The sequence below is a fragment of the Pholis gunnellus genome (genome assembly GCF_910591455.1).
Source record: "Pholis gunnellus genome assembly, chromosome: 3".
Classification (NCBI taxonomy): domain Eukaryota; kingdom Metazoa; phylum Chordata; class Actinopteri; order Perciformes; family Pholidae; genus Pholis; species Pholis gunnellus.
The window spans coordinates 12,584,750-12,606,742 of NC_136529.1; the positions used below are offsets into that span (position 1 = coordinate 12,584,750).

At 40.2% G+C, this 21,993-nt stretch overlaps 4 protein-coding genes across 4 annotated transcripts; 3 read left to right on the plus strand and 1 right to left on the minus strand.

Annotated features, from left to right (window-relative positions):
- Window positions 1-3,151: 3,151 nt before the first annotated feature.
- Window positions 3,152-6,184, plus strand: LOC306694242 (cytokine-inducible SH2-containing protein-like). The gene is made up of 3 exons (XM_079157012.1): window positions 3,152-3,644; window positions 4,243-4,406; window positions 4,633-6,184. Exons 1-3 carry the CDS (start codon window positions 3,625-3,627, stop codon window positions 5,127-5,129), a joined length of 681 nt encoding a protein of 226 aa, XP_079013138.1. The 5' UTR covers window positions 3,152-3,624; the 3' UTR covers window positions 5,130-6,184.
- On the minus strand, window positions 6,176-11,632 carry hemk1 (HemK methyltransferase family member 1). Its single transcript, XM_079157011.1, has 11 exons — window positions 11,331-11,632; window positions 9,794-9,967; window positions 9,594-9,685; window positions 9,409-9,502; window positions 9,166-9,303; window positions 7,585-7,649; window positions 7,441-7,490; window positions 7,243-7,348; window positions 6,916-7,011; window positions 6,561-6,671; window positions 6,176-6,315 (listed from the first exon to the last, which is right to left on the minus strand). The coding sequence occupies exons 1-11, from the start codon at window positions 11,391-11,393 to the stop codon at window positions 6,243-6,245; spliced, it is 1,062 nt and encodes a 353-aa protein (XP_079013137.1). The 5' UTR covers window positions 11,394-11,632; the 3' UTR covers window positions 6,176-6,242.
- Window positions 11,633-11,987: 355 nt separating this feature from the next.
- nprl2 (NPR2 like, GATOR1 complex subunit) lies at window positions 11,988-15,982 on the plus strand. Its single transcript, XM_079156781.1, has 11 exons — window positions 11,988-12,383; window positions 12,785-12,876; window positions 12,981-13,149; window positions 13,258-13,366; window positions 13,720-13,856; window positions 14,161-14,258; window positions 14,590-14,626; window positions 14,956-15,049; window positions 15,136-15,253; window positions 15,361-15,503; window positions 15,585-15,982. Exons 1-11 carry the CDS (start codon window positions 12,303-12,305, stop codon window positions 15,650-15,652), a joined length of 1,146 nt encoding a protein of 381 aa, XP_079012907.1. The 5' UTR covers window positions 11,988-12,302; the 3' UTR covers window positions 15,653-15,982.
- An 822-nt stretch (window positions 15,983-16,804) lies between these two features.
- Window positions 16,805-21,572, plus strand: zmynd10 (zinc finger, MYND-type containing 10; the record flags this gene model as incomplete). The annotated part of the gene is made up of 11 exons (XM_079186179.1): window positions 16,805-16,893; window positions 17,764-17,872; window positions 18,029-18,145; window positions 18,240-18,293; window positions 18,781-19,031; window positions 19,495-19,589; window positions 19,680-19,852; window positions 20,291-20,416; window positions 20,507-20,628; window positions 20,705-20,830; window positions 21,473-21,572. The coding sequence occupies 11 exons, from the start codon at window positions 16,805-16,807 to the stop codon at window positions 21,570-21,572; spliced, it is 1,362 nt and encodes a 453-aa protein (XP_079042305.1).
- Window positions 21,573-21,993: the final 421 nt, after the last annotated feature.

Consider the following 21,993-nt stretch of genomic DNA (forward strand, 5'->3'; position numbering starts at 1 on the left):
ATTGATCTGCAAATTAAATCAACTAACTTGTTGAAATTGTTCAGGTTGACAAAGACTTTCTTTGGTGGAGGAGAGCCTTACTCTTGTTCCCTTTGAACAAAGTTCTACTGATCAATAAAGATAATTTATGTTGCTAGTTTCAGGCAATTGATGCTTTTCTCAGAATCCTCTGGAAAACACCCATTTTCTTTCCCCCAAGTTCAAAGAGCCCAACAGTGATGCATTGTCCGCACACGTAAATCACTTACCAATTCTTAGTATGTAGTGTTTTCACAAAAGGAAAAAATAAGCATAGCATCAGTATGTGGGTGGGAGTTTGTGTGAGGGGGGTTGAGAGGCTTTTTGCTGCAATCCAGCGTATAATGGAAATTAACAGGTTTATGTTCACAATGGAAACAAACTACCAATCTGGTGGGGAATTACTATAGATTTTGCAAACAAATTAAAATAATAACTTGTTATAGGAAAAATAATAATATATCTTATCTGTAGGCTATACACTTGAGAATGTGTGTTTTTAGTTACAAGAGATGTCCACTGGTAGGTGCATGTTAGGAGAAGATCTACAATAGTTGTTCTACTACTTCTGCATTGATACACAATATGTACATGTTGCTGCACCTGAACACAGAGGTCACAAGGCTTTACTGAACCAAATAAATGCTGTCTACTCCACACTTTTTCCAGAGACCATGTCTGGCTTGCAGAGAAAGCAGTGACTTTGTAATCAAGATGAAGAAAATAGTGTGAAACTCACGACAGTAAAAGGCAAAACCAGCAACAAACCTTTGGATAAACATCATAAAGCCCATGGGGCTTATTTAAGGAATTGTGGACACTAATCATAACATATAAGCTGTTATCATAAAAAAACAATCAATGTCATGACTGCCATAGTTCTCTGTAGTGTAACAGTTAAAAATACAAATCCCAGAATGGAGTTTGTTTTGCACACCAATTTAATTTTGTAATAAAGCCAAACATTTGCTCATTGACATTAGGCAAATCTCATAATGACATTAAGCTGAGCACACAAAGCTTTTTCATGCAAGTATGGGAAATGCAGTTCAGAGTATTTCCCAAAAGTCTAAACAAGAGCTGAAAGGATTTGTCAATTAGTCAACTAGTTCATCAACAGATAATAAATTAGCAATGCTATGATGATCATTTGATCATTTAAGTTATTTTTACGGCAAAACTGGCAAAAATGTTCACTGGTTCCTGTTGTGAACAAATGTGAATAGTTACTGCTTAATCGGACAAAATAAGACGCTCTGGGCTCGGAACATTTTCTTCTGAGTAATCGATTAATAAAGAAAATTAAATTGTAATGAAAATAATCATTAGATACAGCCTTAGTCCAAATATTGGATTATCCACGGATTGACCATGGTTTTGGATTAGTGTGTGCAGAATCTTCTTTTCTCATATTGGATGTTTTTGGCCTTCTTGCACTTCGATTTGCTCTGAACACAAGGATCTTCTCAGATGTACTGCTTCAAAAATGTAGAATTATGCTCGATATGACCTCAGTGGGGACATGGAGCTATGACGGTTCATAAAGTAGGCTATGCTCCTTTTCATCTTCAAGTTCTTGGTAATTTCCCTGCCCTCCACATAAAATGTTCTCCAGTAACCAAACTGTCACACCATCTGCAGATGGGCTCACTGACTCGGACTCACACCCTGAGGACAATCATTTACAGTTACACATCCTTGCACAACTCTACTCTTTAAATACACACTTGTCACTTTAATAACATACTTGTCTTAACGTATACTATTTATTTGTTTGTTTGTTTATCATATTTTATTGTAAATCTTTATATATATATTTTTTAATTGTGTCTTTTACTATTACACAAATGTATTGTATGTGTAACACTTTGCAGGAAACCGTCCCTTCTCTCTTGGCAAAACTACATTTTCATAATTCATTATCCACATCTAGACAACATTCAGTTGGAAATGTTGACACTACATCATGCATTCAAACACCACATTCAAAGAATCTTTTATGAGGAATTCATTTCTTTAAATGTGGTTTCTCCCCCGTCTGTCAGTCCCTGTTGCAATGTGCTACATCTGACTGTTGTAAACTGACTGTGCGTGCTGCAAGTTGCTCAGGTTTAGCAAAAGAGATAACCCCGTTAAAATAAAATGGTGGCACTCACAAAACATATTTGTTCAACCGCATCCGGCAGAGATAAATAACAGTCCACAATACTTCTTAGGAAAAAAGCCACATTCTAGGATTTCTTGGAAAGGGTTTTGGCTATTCTGGATCAGTAGGTTGTCATATCGCTCTGATTATGGTACAGAATAGTTTCATGTGTTTCTTTGATTCTAATCACGTCCAATCTGCCTTCATTGGTTTGCAGCCTTGCGTCTTCCATCGGATCCTGAGATGGTCTGTGTGTTTGTCAGATGGCTCAGACTACTGTTGTATTTTAAAAACTGGACAAAACAATATGGTGTAAATCCAGTCTCAGTATTATGCTCAGCAGCATTTATTTGGCGTGTAATATAAAGAAAATATAAAATATACATATTTCCTGGATTAGAAAACAAACGTCAGGACAGATTATGAACAGAAATACGATTTTACACTCTGAACCTCAGACAATAACATTAATAAATCGTGAAGAACAAATCGTGAGCAACGTTACACGACATTTTCTGTGGCCTAACAATAGAGTTAACCCGTTTTCTAGTTTATTGTCACAATAACAACTTGTTTTCTCGAGCGTAATTATCTCTGACAAACCTCCGAGAAAACCTCTCGCCGTGTTTTCCACCAGGGTCGAGGGAAATCTATATTACTGGAAACGGCCTGTGTGCATTCCTATTATCTTTAATGTTGAGGCGGCGAATTCCCAGAAAGAAGGCTCTGTTCGGGCCGCCCGGCGGGGCGGAGTCAAGCTCTGCAATTATTCCTGGAAAGCAGATAGGGAGAAGCTGCCGCGCGATTCCTGGGAGCGAGCGCCGGTTCAGCGAAGGCAGGAGCCGGCGGGAGAGACGGCTCTCCAAAAAAAACAAAAAACGAACCGACAAAACATGACGGTGCTCCGCGTGGTTTAATCCTGAGGATTGAGCGTAAACAAAGCAAAATCCATGTAACTAGCAAACACGCAGAAAGCAGTCTCCGTCCTTCACATGAGCGACACAACCGGCGGTGGTCGGTGCGGAATGGGAGTTGGTGCGGCCGGCGTGACGTCAGAGCCGCCGGTGCTGTTCTCAGAATAGACTTCTAGGAAACGGCAATTTTAAAAAGCCGAGCTTTTACACTCTGCCCTCCACACACTTGGATCCCATTCTGGCGACAACACACTCCAACCCGCTGCTACGGAGATTTTTTTACGTTTACGATGAAAGTCATTGTTTTCATTTTTTAATTGAACGTTTTGTATCCAGTGTTTTATTTTTTGTATCCGGTGTTTTTATATAAACTACAGGAACAAACCCGTACCGGATACGCGGTGCTCTTTTATTGTCCTACTCGTATCTCACCGATTATCGCTAAGTTGTTTTTTATTCCTTTAGAGCCCAGTCTCTATATGTTTTGCTTAATTTTTGAAGGATAAATACTGACCGGATCGTAGCCCAGAGGACTCAAGAAATAGTATGATTCTTTGTGTACCAGGGTGAGTTGACTTTTCTTTGTTTCTGCGTGTTCTCTTTTATTGTCTGTGTAAAGAACGTATCACAAAGCCATTGTATCTGTTAAAGTAATGCAATCCTAATTAGTGTTCATTTATCTTTAAAGTCTCTAAATGAGATTCTTGATTATACATGTTTTTCTAAGGGTGAGATCACTCGAGTCTAACAAATCTAAAGACAAAGGTCTTTTTCACTGATGAAAAAAATTAATTAGAAACTTCTTCATACTAATAAAAGTAATTTTACTGTACTTTTTGTATTTAACTTTCATTTAAGCCTGACTGTGGTCAAATTGTTAATTTAGTGTATTTGCCATCAATAACAGACAAAACACAAGTAACACAAAATATGACAAAAAATCTGTACAAAATAAAAATGTGATTATAAAATTGTAAATAAGACCAAATACCCACTTTATGTGGTTCTGAAGTTTAAACTGGATAGTGAAGTGAATGTCTTCCTCTTCTCCTAATTTAGCAATAAACACTGAACTGCTAGTATGATGTGGATTTTGCATTAATATGGAAGAGGAAAGCCTGCTGTAACGTGTTTTTAAAACCATATTTTCCATTTGATTTTCAGTCCGAGAGCTTCTCTGCCCACTTCTCCGTCCACTGAAACCTCACGGGGTATGCGGGCAGGAACTTTACCTTCCACCCCATGCCTTCAAAGCACCCCTCCACTATGGGACCCCACAAAGGACCTGCGGGCAATCGCAAGCAACTTCTGCTATCTAGAAAATTCAGGTACAGTAAAAAAAAAACATTGTTTCACATTTACATCCACGAATACAATTCTTGAAAATTCACAAACTGTTCCAGGGACTGTTTGGCACATTTTATCTTCTGCTGTAAAGAGATTTGGTCAAATGGCTTAATGGTGGACTGTTCACTGTAAAATAAAGCGCTGTACAGGACAGTGAAAAGAACAAACTGTTCAGAGTGACTAACATTTATGAATCTGTGTGTGTAGGATGGTACTGGGGAGCTGTAACTGCAGCTCAGGCCCACGCTGCACTTCAAGAGGCATCTGAAGGAGCGTTCCTGGTACGAGACAGCAGCCACCCTCTGTACATGCTGACCCTCTCGGTCAGGACTGCACGCGGTCCCACCAGTATACGGATCCAGTACAGCTGCGCCCAGTTTTTGCTCGACTCCTGCTCCCCGGCCCGGCCCAGCCTGTCGTCCTTCCCCAACGTGCCCAGCCTGGTGCAGCACTACATGGGACCAGAGAGGAAAGCAGAGGAGGGGAAGGTGGTGGAGGACGTGCCTTCAAAACCCTCTCAGCAGACAATTCAGGAGACATCTGTGGTGTTAAAACTGAAGCGGGCTGTGTTCAAGCCCCAGGGTATGCCCTCTTTACAGCACCTCACACGCCTCGTTATTAACAGAAACTCGGACTGCCCCGACCAGCTACCACTCCCGAGGCCTCTGCTGAGCTACATACAGGACTATCCCTTCAAGGTATAAGCGGTCTCTCAAGTCTATTATTACGACTTAAAGGAAGAAAAAAAAACTGTCAAACAGGTCCTGTCCTACAAAGACTGCTGCGAGCAGTTGGAGGCCAGTCCTGAAAATACTAGACACAGGGTCATGTCTTTGCTGAATGTGCACAAGTTCAGTTAATACTGACGTGGCTGGTTTCAGACTTGATTTGTCGAGGACCGAGTGATGAAGTACCAGAAAAGAAGACGACTTGTGAGCAAGCCTCAGTACTGTAATCCTTTATTTCATGATGGATGTGGAAATTGTCCATACCTGTATTACCATAATCAGTTCTGGAAGTACATACTGTTCCTCAGAAGTACACTGATTCCATTGAGACATCTTTTATGCCATTTTATTTTTCTCGGTAAAACATTTTTTCTACCTTTTCACATGTGTACATTTTTCTATTAAAATAACTGATTGGAGTCAAACTTGCTGTATTTAAAATATTTTTTTCTCTTTTCAACTGGCAGTTTTACTCACAGGATAAAGAGAAGTACTGTTCATCATCATCATCTTTATTTACCGGCACATGATGACTTGCTCTTGTGACACTTGTTACGACATATTTTCTGCTTCAAATCACCTTTGAAACAGACTTTGAGCTTTAAGTGTGCAAGAGATGCGGATTGTGTGAGGAAGTAAAGGCCACATTGTGTCTGTGTGTGTGTGTGTGTGTGTGTGTGTGTATATGCGTGTGGGTGTTTTTGCTCAACAATGCGTGCAGCCTGCATCTGACTCAGCGAGTGGACGAGCGAAGGGGAGGACCGTTCATCAGCGGATTCACAGAACTGCTGAATGCTTCCTGGGAGGAGGGTGAGATTCTGAGAAAGAGGGTTCTAAGAAAAGCCTCAGTAATTACCTTCAGCTTTCAGCCTGCTTCTGTGCCACCTCGCGCACAGTTTTTATTGTGGCGCAGGATGTGGTCACAAATGTTGCAGATTAAAAGTGCAACAGTGACATGAAAAGGATTTGAGCCTCAGCAAATGGTGCATTTTGAGTAATGAAATCGGTGCGAGCGCGTGCTCGGCGGCTCAGTGGGGGCAGGGGAGCTGAGGCTGTGGGGACCTGGGCTAAAGCCAGCGTAATAGGATCTCAGTTTCTCAATCCAGGATCCAGTTTGTGGTCCTTGTTCGACTTCTCTCTCCGAAGGATGCAAAATCGTGGCCTAAGAAACAAAAAACAAACACACTCCGAATTTGGGCATGAAATGCAAAACTAGCACAAAGCCGTTGTGTATTCAGCTTAATTATGTGATTAAATGCAGCTTTTAAAATGATGGCCTTGTACTTTAAATCAAAAACAGTGATGTGGAGCACTTTAGCATAGAGGTACTGTAGGTTAAATGATGACAAACTGATTAGATGACGCTATGCTGGAAGACATAAAGGCTGAGATGCTCTCTAGACAGACCTGCCGGTGATGTCGTGCCGTGTCTCCACATAACGCATCTCTTGCACATTCGCCTCCACCCACCGGCGAATGAGCGGGGGGTGTCTGGGATCCACCTCCAAGTAAACACGTCTGTTATTCACCAGAAAGAGAGCACATCATGAATTAAAATGTATTATGAACAGGACAGAATTAATTGAAGCAACAGTGGCGTGTCACGGGAACTGTTTTCACGGGAAGTCTTTTAAAAAGCCGAATCCATTAAGGAGGCAACATGATACGTGTGTTTTTCTCTTTCTTGTGACAAGCCGCAGCCAGTGGGAATTAAACCCAGGTGTGTGTGTGTGTGTGTGTGTCAGGCGGTGGAGTTTCTCACCCATGATTTGATAGAATCTGAGGAGCCAGAGTCAAAATCTGTTTGATTACTTTCAGGCCATCTTTACCTCCATCTAAAGCAGCATGGTCTTCAAACCTGGGCCCACAGTAATCCATAAATCACTTAAATACATCCATTTGATGTCACGTATTTCCAAAAAACAAAAAATACATTCCTAAAGGAAACTTAAACCTAATGCACGGATGAAAATTCATTTTGGATATTTTATGCATTTTAAAAAAGGTCTGACATCAAATTTACCACATACAATTTCACTTAAAATATATTTTTTGAAATGAATGAGTAAGCCGATTGTGTTTTAGTCACCGAAATATTTCAGGTTCCAACGTGGCCATGTCCTCTGAGAACAGGTACGGGGGATTACTGACCAAAGCTGAGATATGGCGACAAAGGCTTAACACAGTTTCTGCATCTGCCAAAACACAAAACACAACTTTATTTTTTTATCAGCAATATGTTGAGGTGAATTTTTACGACTATCTGCAAAGCATTGCCTTCACTTACCTTTCATTACATCTAAATGATGGACCTGTAATCTGTCCTGAAGCCCCAACCTGCAGAAAATAAAAATCCTTCATCTTTAAGCACAGTAAAAGTAAATCAATGGGCACATTTACAACTTGCTGTCGTATGCTATGTTACGCTTACCTTAACGCATTCTCTCCTGTTAAATCCACTGCATCCTGGCTTTGGTCCAGAGCAGTAACTTTAAGCTTGTGAAAGAGAAACAAACACGGCAATTAAAAGTGATGTTTACCATTTGGAAACAACTTCCCCAGGGAAGATAATCTATTTCTCTGCAAGACAGTTTTACAATCTGTTAACAGTGTAGCAACAACAATAAACAGACGCAGCTCAACTTATGACAGGATGGTAGAAAGCTGTTTGGTTCAGCAGTGAGCTGAAACTATAGCCTTCAGAGGGGAAGACAACAAGTGTATTCTACTGAAATGCTCTTTTACTTAGCCATGTGTATCTATTCTACAGCTGTGACTGATGACTTTTTTTCCTTTTCAATTAACCTACTGATTTTTAAATCATACTATAAAACTATTCTATTAAGCGATAAATTATTTAGTCCGTAAAATGTCAAAATTGACACATGACCAAAACAGAATTACTTGAATAGTCTGACCAGCCGCCTAAAACCAACAGTGTTAAGTATTATCTTATAAGATAGGAAACTGACAAACTACTTTGATACCAGACAGTTTTTAGTTCTTTACTTATCACAATAGTAATAAATGAATTATCTCTGAACCTACTTATCACTTAACTAACTTATCATTTAAGTACTTACAAAACAAGACAAAGAGTCTCCAGCCATGCTAGATGTTGAAGGGGAACTCCACATTTTACACATTAAAGTCCGTTTACAGGTCTGGAGAAGTACTATATGTGAAACATTTGTGTAATGCCCTTCATGGCTACAGAGTCTAACAATTTGAAAATGGAAAAACATCTGGGGGTGCGGCGTTACAAAGAAGTGAGCTCAGCTTACCAGACCTCTGAAGCCTGCTTCTCACCTCTGCTTGAGCCTCGAGGCTAATCATAACACACCCAAATCTCCAACAGGAATGCTAGTGGTTGTGTTGCATTGTGGGTAATGTAGGCACCATGTTTCAACAAGAAGAATAATGTGTGGAATAAACAAAGACATCTTGACAATGTTATAGGAGTGCAAAGTTAAATTGTACTCTGTTCTGAAACTAAACTAAACTAAATCTTAGTTTAGTGTGTTAGCATGCTAACATTCGCTAATTATAACTAAACACAAAGTACACCTGAGGCTCATTAGTTTTGCATGTATCAGGCACCAGATTAAATGTCAGGGGATCACTCAAGTTATTCAGATTCATCCTGAGGGGAACAGGAATGTACCAAATTTGATGGAAATCCAATGAATTTTGAGTCATTTTCACTCAAAATGACTCAAAACCCAGAATATAAACCTCAAGGCGTCCCTAGACGAAAAGGCATGAATAACAAACTCATTCGGATAATTCATCTGGGTACCGTAAATACAAAATGTGGTACATCTATCAGATGTATCCCCTATGTCAGCAGGCATTTCCCTCTGGGGACCATGAACATATTTATGTACCAAATTCCATGGCAATCCATGCAAAAGATTATTCAGATTGATTCAATGTGTTGGACCGACACTGCCATTCCTAGAGGTTAGCGTGGCAACAAAAAAAAAAGTGTTACAATAAACACAAACCTAACCTGAGGCAGACTCTTCAGCAGACTAAGACTAATGGCACCAGAGCCACATCCCACTTCCAAGCATGTATGCTGGGCGTCTGCACCAACTCCAGTCCTGGGTTTCATCTTCAGATCAGTGAGCACGAGTTCAACCAACTCCTGCACCAACACACAGAGAAAACACCGCTCTGGTCACGTGGGATTGATCGATGCGATTTCACTGTACGATGCACGTATGTGTGGCATGTTGTTCTCCTGTCAAACCTCGGTTTCGGGTCTTGGTATGAACACAGGAGGTCTCATCTTCAGTGTCAGATCTCTGAAGTCCCACTCCTCAATCACATACTGCACAGGCATTCTGCATCAAACACACATATTTATATATTCTCAGTGAAAAAACAAACATCTGAATACTTATTTATATGGAGGTGTACATAGAAACTTTATACCTGGATAGGCGTCTAGAGCAGAGCTTCCACATCTGCTCTGTTTTTTCTGGGCTTAGAAACTCTGATAACTTCCCCTGCTCGAGACTTTCTATCTGGATACGTCATGTGAGAAATGGAAGGCATGTTGTCAAATGTTAATGTCTCAATTCAGACATTACATCAGGCATGGTTGAAAGAGCTAAAAAAAAATGTCCACTCACAGTTTTAGCACCGAGCAGGTGAGCAATGATGTAAAGGCCGGAGTGTTCAGGCTCCATCACGCCTCTCTCCGCGAAGTGATTCTTCCATAAATCCACCGCCTGAAGTGCTGTGATCCGGCCTGCAGGTATGGCTGGAGTGCTGCATGTACGCACCACATGGGAGCCCCAAAGTCCCTAAAAGATTAAAGCGAGTTTCTAAATAACCACAAATACACATCCTGCATTCCAGCTGGGGTTTAACAGGAACTTGTTGATATTTCCCCGTTGTGCCCCTATCACCATTTAAGTGATGCCAGGAAGTCAAATTTAAGAATTGCAGATTAAATAAATGATGTGAGATTATTAGATATACTTTAACAATCTAATGCAATCCAGTACAAGACTGCATGATTCTCAGTAGTGTTTCTAATTATGTGTCTCTCATGAACTAAATGGATTTCAGTAAAATGACAGGAAAACTAAGATGAATTTATTTGAGTGAGCCTACAAAATATTTGTTGCCCAGAGCTTCATATCATTAAAACCAGAATACCTGTCACAACTCCAGCCAGCTCCATCATCTGACCTTCCCTGCTCGCATATATAAACAATATTAGTGTATTGTTATATGTTATATGTGTATCGTTTGTCTTTTGGGGAACAAAATCCTTGGTGGTGGTAAATGGACTAGCGACCACTCAAAGTGCTTTACAACACAAGTCAGCATTGACCATTCATACACACATTCATATGTTTTTTCATATGAACTTTTATCTTTGACAGTTGCTACTTTAGGGTTTATGATCCATTACAATACCTCTGGGTTTCGACTGTTAGTCGAAGTAAATAATGAATTTTGAGACGTATCATTAAGTTCCATTCACTTGAGGTGGGCATTTGTAATAGATGTATTAACTATAATGTATCGATTCATCAATATTGATGAGTCAGTTGTAGCTCTACAGTAATTTTGGATATACATAGAATCTTGTCCCTTTGAATATTAAAAGGAGAACAATGAATAGCTGGCTGCCATTCTTATTTCATATAGACATCCTTCACTTAGTTTTATTTTGGTGATAAAGTCAGACACTGACTGCTAAGTCTGTTCGTGTGATATTTTACCCAGATTTGATCGAGATTGTAACCCGTCTGAAGCTTAAATTAAAGCTAGAAACTGTATTAGAAACTGTGCCAGACCCATATTCAGTAAGACAAATTGCAATAGGCCACACACAAACACACACACACACACACACACACACACACACACACACACACACACTCCATTCAAATGTAAATGCACATCAACCAAAATATGGCTCAATAAATAAACAAACAAAGTATGATGACTGCTTATATGTGCACTAGTTTGTAAGATATGTTGTCTAGTTGCTACAAAGAATGTACCTATTAACACTCAAAGTTTAGTAATAACAGTTATTAAGTAATAATAGTAAGCATTTATCATAAATTCATACCTTTCTCTCTCATGTTTTACCGAGAGGACTCCCTGAAAACAACAACAAAAATAAATTTGACAGTTAACGTTAGTTACCTTTGGTCCAACAATTCTGCACCCAAAGCTTCGGTAGCCTGCACTCAGAGATATCCTCCACATGATCAATCTAAATACACCTTTTTACATCAGTATTCATTCCATGTTAGTGTAGACATCAGCTGTAACGTTACCCGCTGCATCCTTTTGGTATTCTGTTGTCCTAACTATATGTACACTTTCTCGGTCATGTGTACTATTTTTACCTATATGGAACTATGTGGACATTAAGCTACATTTTCTGTAGCCCATTGCAAGCTAGTTGATACTGTCGTTAGTATTTCCTACACATGGCGCAGCAAAACCTCTTCAACTGTTGACATGACGCAAGTCTGCACACGCTGCGCACACTGCGCAGCACTGACCCTGGTGACTACTGTTGCCTTTAAAGACTATCGGATATATGCTATTTTTAGCACGTAGCTGACGAAAACCCGAGCAAAGTGGTGACAGTCGCTGAAACCTGGGACATTTATATATTGTATACGTTCAGATAATATAAATTATGTGAACAGCTGATAGTAAATCAATGTATTCAACTGCTAGTCAATGTATAAACCTCCACTGTCCATTGTCAACGTAGTATTTACGACTTCCGTTATCGGCTTTACTAAATAACGAGGAGCTCGGGAATGTATCAGTGTTGTTGTTCCTCACACTGGAGTGCATAAATGAATCGACTATTGGAGAGTTGTTGCATAGTTTGCTATTAGGTTGACAGCAATATTGTCAAAATACAGTGATAGCACATTAGTGCGGACGTTGCCCAGACGTTAGAAGTGCTACATGTATTTCACAGGAGGTCACTAGCTTGTTTATCAACGTTACAACGGGAAGCTAGCAGCTAGCTTCAGCTGCTAAACAGAAGGCTCACACAGGAGGCTGTCATCTGAAACTGAGACCGGTTAAAGTGTGTTAAACTGAACATTTGGTGCGTTATTTGGAGTGAAGTTGCCCTGAAAAACAAGGTCTATGATGGGCATGACCTCTCGAATAGAGTGTATATTCTTCAGTGAGTTTCACCCCACCCTGGGTCCGAAGATAACATATCAGGTAAGTTCAGTGTGCAAATACTATATTTTAAACGAGGGGAAATGTCATAAAAATGACCACAACTGCACTATTAATTACCATAGCAAACATGGCTTAATTACCCATGTGATAGTAAAGTTTTGGTAATCATATTGGTTGATATCAGAAACATAAAGTACGTTGTGTAGTATATAAGTGTAATATATGGTTGTGTATGTGGAACAGTTTTTCAAAACAGTGTGCGTAGTTGCCATAAGTGTATTGACTATTTGTTTAATGGAATTAGAGTGAGAATAATTTATCTTAGCAGGCATTCAGTCCCTCTACATATTGACCGTGGAATTGAAGAGTACATAATCTTCTTAAAGCTTGTATCTTATAGGATGATGTCACACGGTGTCCTCTATGTCCTCTCATGACAGGTCCCAGAGGAATCTATTTCACGAGAGCTATTTGACACAGTTCAAGTTTACATCATCACCAAGCCAGAACTGCAGAACAAATTGATAACAGTGTATGTATAATGCTTCTTTCTCCTTACCACAACTATCAGTTTTTTGCCCTTGTTGCTCTTTACAGTACCAAACTATCCCACTTGCTCTTTTTTTGTTTTTTTAGCACCGCCATGGGAAAAAAGTTAATCGGGTGTCCTGTGTGCATCGAGCATAAAAAGTACAGCAGAAACGCCCTCCTGTTCAACCTCGGCCTCGTTTGTGACGCCCAAACCAACACCTGTGCCCTTGAGCCCATCGTCAAGAAGCTGTCTGGGTACCTCACAACGCTGGAGGTTGTGAATGATGCGTTTTCATAACCGTGACTTGTGACTTGATTGCTCTGATGTTTGCATAGACGTCTCAGAGATGATCTTAAATCTTTTTGCCCTGTCGTGTTGCAGCTGGAGAGTGGCTTTATATCCAATGAGGAGAGCAAGCAGAAACTTGTACCCATTATGTCGACCTTGTTAGAAGAACTTAACGCCACAGGAGCCTGCACCTTACCCATCGGTATGTTTTACTATGTATATCTATCTCTTTAACATACTGTGTGTGTGTGTGTGTGTGTGTGAGTGTGAGTGTGTGAGTGTGTGAGTGAGTGAGTGAGTGAGAGAACAGTAACAAATCCTATTGACTCTTCAAAAGTGCAAACATTATTGGCCAATTATTTAATTTATTTTCGACTTTGACTTAAATTCATTGAGGTAAAGAGCACTGTTGGGACTTCTAACTGTGATTTACTCTTTTAGGAAAAGTATTGAGCACTAAAGTTTGTGGTTTGGCATCTGAAAATGACATTTTGGTGGAAACGATTGTAAGTTTTTATTTTTCCCGTCTCCCTTTCTGTTCTGTTTGTTTTTAAGATGAGTCCAACACCATCCACCTAAAGCTGATCCAGCTGCGAAAGGACCCCCCGATTGTGCAGGAGTATGATGTGCCGGTCTTCACCCAGTGCAAAGACCATTTTATCAAATCTCAGTGGGATCTCACCACTCAACAGGTAGGCCTCGTGGCGCATATCAAGGCACGTTGTGATAAGACAAGATGTGCCACAATTTGAAGAAGAGGAGAAAGATTAGAGATTAAAGGTCTATTATCAGCAGTATGTAAAGTGATATGAACACTTGTTTCACATCCATTATTTCATGGATGAAAATGAGTCAGTGCAGGAGAAGGAGCCATTTATCTGTACAAAAATGTGTAATTGCTGGTTCAAAGTAGTGTATATAAATCGTATTAATTGAGCAATTGAGGTCATAGAGTTTAGTACAATCAAATAATGTTCCACCTCATGCTTACTGCAGATCCTGCACTATATTGATGGATTTAGACACATCCAGAAGATCTCTGCTGAAGCGGATGTAGAGCTGAATCTTGTTCGCATCGCGGTGCAGAATCTTCTGTGAGTACATTTCAGTGAGAAAAGGGCAACGAACACCAGCGGCGGCTGATGTGCTTCAAAACACCCTCATCCATTGTTTGGTATGCAGTGAGCCCGAGGGTTTGTTCATACCAACACGTCATGACAAACCACTGTCCCATTTATCACTGCTGTGACAGCCAGCAGCAAATCTATTTGAATTATTGTGTGTGTGTGTGTGTGTGTGTCTGTGTGTGTCTGTGTGTGTGTGTGTGTGTGTGTGTGTGTGTGTGTGTGTGTTGCACTTCAGTGTTGCAAGACTTTTATTTCCAAACAAAACGAGAGACGCTGAAATCTTCCTTTTCCTCCACAGGTATTATGGTGTTGTGACCTTGGTGTCAATATTTCAGGTATGGTGGTTCTATATTTTTGATATTAGGCCGCTGTGATTTTGAGAGTAAAATGTAAATATTTTGAGAAAAGTCCTAATATTTGGTAAAACAATAATTGAAGGTCATCCACATCTTTCAAATGACACGTCAAAGCTCATATATGTTGAAGAGTATTAACATTGTTCAATAATATTACTATATTTTTCACTTTAATCTTAAAATATGACTTTTATTTTCTTTTAATATTAGTTTTTTCCTAACAGCAGACTAATTCTGTGTGGTAAAAATTTGTTTGTTGAAGTTTGTTATGTTTGTTGATGGTCTTGTGCCTTCTTACCTCCCTACAGTACTCTAATGTGTATTGCACCACCCCCAAAGTCCAGAGCCTCATAGATGATATGTCCATTCAGGAGGAGTGCCTCAACTACGTCACTAAGCAAGGTAAATAAGGGCCGTGCGTGTTGATGGTTGTTGAACACTAGTGTTTTTCTTTCTTTTGTGACGTTCATTGTTTGATTGTCGGTCAGGTCAGAAGCGTGCCAGTCTGAGGGATGTGTTCCAGCTGTACTGTGGTCTGAGTCCAGGAACCACAGTCCGAGACCTTTGTTCTCGCTACTCGCTGCAGCTTCAAAGGGTTGACGAGAGGTCGGCGTCAATCACCTTATCAGTTCCTGCAAATACAAATAAAAAGTGAGGTCGGAGTGACTTTTGTTTACATGTATGTCATGTCATGTGTTGTTTGTTTTTTTTAGGAGGCTGATCCAATTTGGACTGATGAAGACTCTTATTCGACGGCTGCAGAAATACCCAGTGAAGGTGATCCGTGACGAGCGGAGCCGGCTGCCTCGACTCTTTACCGGCTGTCACAGTTATGATGAGATCTGCTGTAAAACAGGCAGGTTTCTCTCTGTGTGTTGAGTGTGGAGAATATCTAATGGTGGCAAACAAGTCTGCTTACAGTGTCGTCATTTTACAGGCATCAGTTACCAGGAGCTGGACGAACGTTTGGAAAATGATCCCAACATCGTGGTGTGCTGGAAGTGACGTGGATTTTTAAACGGACTGAAAGATAAAGAGATGCCTCAACCAACGATGCCTTCAAAGATAGAAAGACTTTTCTTGAAATACTGGTGAAAGTGAAGTAGTATTTTGTCATTTTTGTTATATTAGTGTGCGTTTTGTTTTTACAAATCTCATCAAGAATTTGCATTCTGTTGGCGGTGAGGACAGTTATATTTATTGATATTGTACAAAAGAGAATTTGTGATTAATAAAAGAGATTATCCAACAATGTGACAGTTTGTCTTAAATCACAGTGCATTAAAATCGAGGATTTTTGTAACCATTAAAAAATGAGCCTCAGATTGATACAGAAGTAGCTACAGAAGATCTCATGTTATCAGACTGTGAAATAAAATAATTTTCTGACTTAAAAACTACAATAACAAACAATCTGTTTTCATTTTGTTTTTTCTTCTATAATAGACACAACATTTTTACTTAGCTTGTTTATTTTAATGTCTTCAATTCAGAGGAAGTTTCACTTTGTTCACCACTACATTTATTTGACAACTATAATTGCCAGTTGCTCTACAAATCAAGCTTTTGCATAAAAAATACATGATAAGCTATTAAATGATACTCACACTTGCAGCAGTAAGTACTTACCATTTGAATGTTGATCATGATGTGTAGAGGACTTTTTAAATTCCACACAAAGGCAGCAAAAAACATCAGGGAGAAAATTAAGCAGATGAAAAAGTGTATAAAATCCAAGGAAATAAAAGACAGTCCAAAGGAAATAAAACCAGGAAAACGGGACTTAAAGACGATCACTGACTCAGCCACGGTGCCCGTAACTTTATGTTCATTTTGCTAGTAATACTTTGTTAAGGTGTATTTTTACACTGTGGCACTGCAGCTCTGGCTCTTGAAACTGTACCTCCTCCCCTCGCTGGTGATTGTAGACCTTTTCATACTTTAAATAACACCGCCCCCCTCTGGCGGCATCGAGGTACTGCGCTCTGGCCCGGGTGCGCTTGGTATACAGTCACCATGCCAACCTCAGGAAACGGAGGATATCGCCAACACTAACCGTTAGTTTAACGTTACTTAACTGTTACTCCGAATCAACTGGACTGAAGAGATAACGTTAGCTAGTAAGAGTATTGCTTTGTTTTACTTGACAGTGACGACATGGACACGTCTGTGATTCTACCTGTCGAAGCAGAGGGGTTTGTTCAAGGTCTGGAAACTTTCTCTCTCAAGGAAGTAGGCTCTGAGAGGTGAGAGTAACCAGCTAACATACTCATGCTAACGTTAGCTTACCTGTAACCTATGTCAGTGACTAGCTACCTAAACCCAGTGACGTAGGATGTACTGTGCAGGAGGTGCACACAAAACCAAATTAAGGCGAGGAAATGAACGTTACATTCAACAGTAGGAAGGTTAAAAGGGCCTCGAGACATCCTAAAACACACACAGAGAAGTCTAATTGAAAACTATTTAAAAGCACCGCGGTAGTATAGTCTAAATGAGTGGTATGAGTGAAATGTTAATTGACAGGATTATTTCAAGGAGATTATCTCCCACAAGGACGTATGGGCTCAGTTCATCTCACACATCCATTTAAGAACAAACTATACAGTACAAATCAAACATCTGACATTAGATAGTATATTGTATCTGTTTTTTCACAGGTTTACAACAGATCTAAATATGAATAAACTCCATGGTGACTTTTTTTGTTTGTAAAAGTCAAAATAAAGTCTCCAGGACCCACTTGTAGCTGTGACTATGAGTACTGTTGAACTATAGAATAAAGAAGTGTCTGTTGAATTCTTTAAAATGAACTGCTTTGTAAAAAAAAAAAGCCTCTGTACGTCATGTGGTGTATGTGTATAATTTGGAGTGTGGCCAGAATGTTTCTCTAGGCTAAGCAACTTTATTTGTAAAGAACCTTTCAGCAAGGCAATTCAAAGTGCTCTACATAATATATGAAAGACATGAATGAGTAAGATATAACCAAGACATGAATTAATAGTTGGTGCATACGTTAGTTTTTATTCTAGTAATCAGACCTGTCACAGGCGCCCTGAGAAGTCTGAGAAAAGCACAACTGCTTTCTGATGATTTTCCTCTTTGTGTGTTGACAGGTGGTTCAGACAGCATGCGCACATTGAGAAACTCAACATGCAGGCGATACTGAATGCTTCTGCCATGCACGATGAGTTTGTTAAGGAGCTCCTGGTGTCGTATGGAAAGGTGACTGCTCTACCTCTCTGCTTGTGATGTTAAAATGTCAGTGGAATTTAGTGAAGCCCTGCTAAGAAAAAGCATCTTGTTTGTGGTTGTTTCTAATGGTAGAATTACATATGATATCTCAATAAACACATTAATCTGCTGTATCTTTTTTTCTAGATACCTGTTCTGGTCCATGAAATGATCCTTGTTGAAGTTTGGAAGCACAAAGTGTTCCCCATTTTATGTCAGCTGGATGACTTTAATCCCAAGGACACATTTCATCTTTACATGGTGGTGAGTGTAAAATGAGGTTTAAAATGTGTAAAATGATGATCAGCTTGCAGCACTCATAACTGATTTTGTGTTTACTCTAATGTATCCGTCTTAGATCCACCATGAAGCCACGATCATAAACCTACTTGAAACGATAATGTACCACAAGGTCAGTACAAATACACACCCCTAACTTATATTGATTTGCATCATATTTTTAAATGTGTTAAAGTGTTACAACCCGACTCAAACGCTGTAACATAGGGGAGACAAGACGAGTGCAAAAAGTCATACATATTTAAGAACAAATCATCAAACTAAAATCAATCAATACAAATAAGCAGCCATGGAAGTCACAGCCAAAGACGAGGGGCAGCCTTTATAGCTGCGACCAAACCAGGCTCAGGTGTCGCTCATCAGTGGCCGATTAACATCCTGAAAGACAAACTGACAGGAAACAGGACACAGACCCCTGGAAGGGAGGGCTCGTCACAAAGCATGAAAGAAATCATGCGGCGGGGCAGTCCAGACTCTCTCCCCCCCCCCCCCCCCCCTCTCTCTCTCCCCCTCTCTCTTTCCCTCTCTCTCTCTCTATAAATATTGTTATAAATGAAGCTTTATGTGACATGTTGAAAAAAGGTTTGTGTGTTGCGCAGGATTCATGTGAGGCGGCTGGTGACTCTGTCCTTGACTTGGTGGATTACTGCCACCGCAAACTCACCCTGCTGGTCAGCAAAGCGACCAGGGAAGCCGAGACAGCTCATGACCAACGCAACCCGAAAGGGAAAGCTGTTGCATCCTCGACAGACTTGATGAACGAGTTACAGATGCAGAGTGCTGCAGGGGAGTTTGAAATCACCCAGAAGGCTGTCTCTGTGCTGCGCTTCATCACTGATCACACCGAGAGGTACGGCAGTGTCCGGACCAGGAACGTTTACAAGTTTACAATCGAGAATCTGAGAAATCGTCCAATACTTTTGGGCATTTATACTTCAAGCTTGACCATTGTATTGCACTTACTAATGCTGCAACTAACTTATTTTAATTATTTCATCATTCCACAAGTTTATTAACCATTTTGTTAATAAAACAAGATGCAGTTGAAAATATATGTGTGCTGTGATTTCTCAGAAAAGTTAATATCTTCAAATTCCTTCTTTTGTCAAACCAACAGTCCAAAACCCAAAGATTTAAAATGTACAATAATATAAAACGGGAAAAGCAGCAAATTCTCACATTTGAGGATCTGAGATCAGGGGTTGTTCTGCATTTTGCTTGAAAAAGGGGCGATTTATCACTCATATCATCCTGTTAATTTATTAATTTACCGTTCATTTTACCTGACAGAAGGACTTTTCTTTTCTTTACAGCATTAGTGTCATCAATCGCATGCTGTGCATCCACAACATGCCGTGCGTGCTGGTTCAGTTGATTGACTGCTGTCCTTGGAGTCGCTGTAAAGACGGTAAATCACACTTCTTGCATGTCAAATGTGTGATTCCTGGCTAATACGTGACCCTTCATTCAATGCTGTACTCTCTGTCTCCTACTGAAGGCGAGGTAGAAAAGTACATAAATGGCAGATGGCAGAAGATTCCTGTTGAGGACCATTTAAAGATGACCAAACTAGACGGTCAGGTCTGGATTTCCCTTCACAATCTGCTGCTGAAGGAAGACTGCCAAAGGAAATATGATTTCAACAACTTCAACAAGAACCAGCTTCTAAAGGTATACTGGGAATAAACTGTTGACTGACTCTTTGACAGATATTTTCATCATTCCTTTATGTTCTTTGAGTCATTTTTAGTGAATCAATGTTTTTAAATGGTATCAATCAACTCCTCCTCCAAAATCTAAGTGGCTACTGTATATCAGCTCTAAACTGAAGCTCAGGAAGTGTGTGAGTGCCAGATCATTGTCCTCCAACATCATATGATCTCCTTGCTTGTTAAAACACAGATTCAGTTTCCAATGGTTGTTTTGACTCAGATGTTTCCTCCTATTATACGCTTTCTCATCCTCTTCCTGTTGCATTGCGTATATAACCAGAGGGCCTTGTGCATCCTCTCTTAAGGGCATTTCTTTTCTTCTTGTGGAAAGTTCTGATAAGTTGACTTGTATTTGTGGCTGAGGGTTATTTGTGGGCTTATCGTTCATGTGGCACAGCTTCGAGGTTTCATGACCGAGGTGTTGATCGATCAGCTGCCGAACCTGGTGGAGCTGCAGCGTTACCTGGCTCATCTCACCGTTACAGACCCCGCCCCTCCGAAAAAAGAACTAATTTTGGAACAGGTACACACACTCACACATCCACACATACCTCTGCACCGACAGTGACTGTGTCCTCTGTGCATTTACCCTAAAGCTTTGCTTTATGTATAGATCCCAGAAATATGGAACCACATTGTGAGAGAGAATTCTGGGAAGTGGAAGGCAATAGCAAAGTATCAAGTCAAAGAAACTTTCAGCCCCTCTGAAAGTGAACTGAAGCTGCTGGCAGAGAGGTAATTTTAGTTTTGAGATATATATAAACCGACTCCATCAGCATCTCTGTGATTATTACTGCGATTGTTTCACCAGGATGTACCAGGTGTACAATTTTGATGTGATGGAGAGTTTACTCCCTGAGAAGCCAAAGTGTGGATCCTGTGGGAAAGAGGCAGCAAAGAGATGCTCTCGGTGTCAGGGAGAATGGTACTGTCACAGGTAAGACACACACACACACACACACACACACACACACACACACACATATATACTTATATATATATATATATATATATATATAGAAGTAAGACTGTCAGTAATGCAGTAAGATCTGCAAGACTGTCGTAGTGAAGAGGCGGCTGAGTCTGAGGGCAAACCTCACCTTGATCCTGAGCTTTGGGTAATGAATGAAAGAATGAGATTTTGGATATGAGCGGCCAAATTTAGTTTCCTGTCCCGACATCCGCATAGAGCTCAGAGTAAAACTGCTGCTCCCTCCGGCTGAAAGGAGCCAGTGGAGGTAGTTTGGGGATCTGACGAGGATGCCTCCCTGGGACAGACCCAGAACATGCTTGAGGGATAACATATCAGAGATAGCTTGAATCACCCAGAGCTAGAGGACCTGCTAGGTAGAAGGACACATGGATTACCTTATTGCCTTAAAATGGATGGATGGCTGGATATAAGTCTGCGTTTCTACATCAGATATCAAACTACATCTGATCCATGATCATAACAACTACTTTCCTGTGATACTGAATATCCTAATAACGTTTGTTACATTGATATCACACACTCGATGTGTGTTCTGTGTCTGCTGATGTGAAGTCTCGTTTACCTTATTTATTTATTTTTTCACAGAGAATGTCAGGTGAAGCACTGGTCTAAACACAAGAAAGCCTGCCAGCTCACGGCTGAGGTCACAGCGAAGATCCAGAGAGACCTGCACGTCAACAGCTGACAAAGAGAGACGGTTGAAGCACATGCAAGGACCGGTGGTGGATGGGAAGAGATGGGAGAAACAGATCTGCATGTGCACAATGCAAATTTGGATTCCTATACATTGTAAATCTTAGTGAGGTAAAGTTTATGCCCAGTTACAGAATTTAGTTGTTTCCTTTTTGTTTTGAACACTGTTGTTTGTTTATGATAACCTTATGTCATATCGTTTTAACAAATCATTTGTCTATCTGAAGAAAGTTCTTCCCTTTCTGTCAAGAGACTTATACTGTTATTTTGATTTACAAATAAAATGCTTTTAACAACTCTCTCTACCTTGTCTTCTTGCCCATTGTTGTTAAGAACGTGAACACAACAGATAGAGTCACCAAGTGTCACCTAGTTAAAGTTCATTTGTGGCTCCTCCTCTTGGTTAATATTCT

Bases quoted from the DNA above. Each gene is read 5' to 3' on its own strand.
- LOC306694242 (XM_079157012.1), top strand. From the start codon at position 3,625: ATGATTCTTTGTGTACCAGG. The intron at 3,645-4,242 runs GTGAGTTGACTT...TTTGATTTTCAG, and splicing joins ATGATTCTTTGTGTACCAGG to TCCGAGAGCTTCTCTGCCCA. The intron at 4,407-4,632 runs GTACAGTAAAAA...CTGTGTGTGTAG, and splicing joins CTGCTATCTAGAAAATTCAG to GATGGTACTGGGGAGCTGTA.
- hemk1 (XM_079157011.1), bottom strand. From the start codon at position 11,393: ATGTGGAGGATATCTCTGAGTGCAGGCTACCGAAGCTTTGGGTGCAGA. The intron at 9,686-9,793 runs GTGAGTGGACAT...TGACGTATCCAG, and splicing joins ACCTGCTCGGTGCTAAAACT to ATAGAAAGTCTCGAGCAGGG. The intron at 7,650-9,165 runs GTTAGGTTTGTG...CTCTTTCACAAG, and splicing joins TGCTGAAGAGTCTGCCTCAG to CTTAAAGTTACTGCTCTGGA.
- nprl2 (XM_079156781.1), top strand. From the start codon at position 12,303: ATGATGGGCATGACCTCTCGAATAGAGTGTATATTCTTCAGTGAGTTT. The intron at 13,367-13,719 runs GTATGTTTTACT...TTTGTTTTTAAG, and splicing joins AGCCTGCACCTTACCCATCG to ATGAGTCCAACACCATCCAC. The intron at 15,254-15,360 runs GTCGGCGTCAAT...TGTTTTTTTTAG, and splicing joins CTTCAAAGGGTTGACGAGAG to GAGGCTGATCCAATTTGGAC.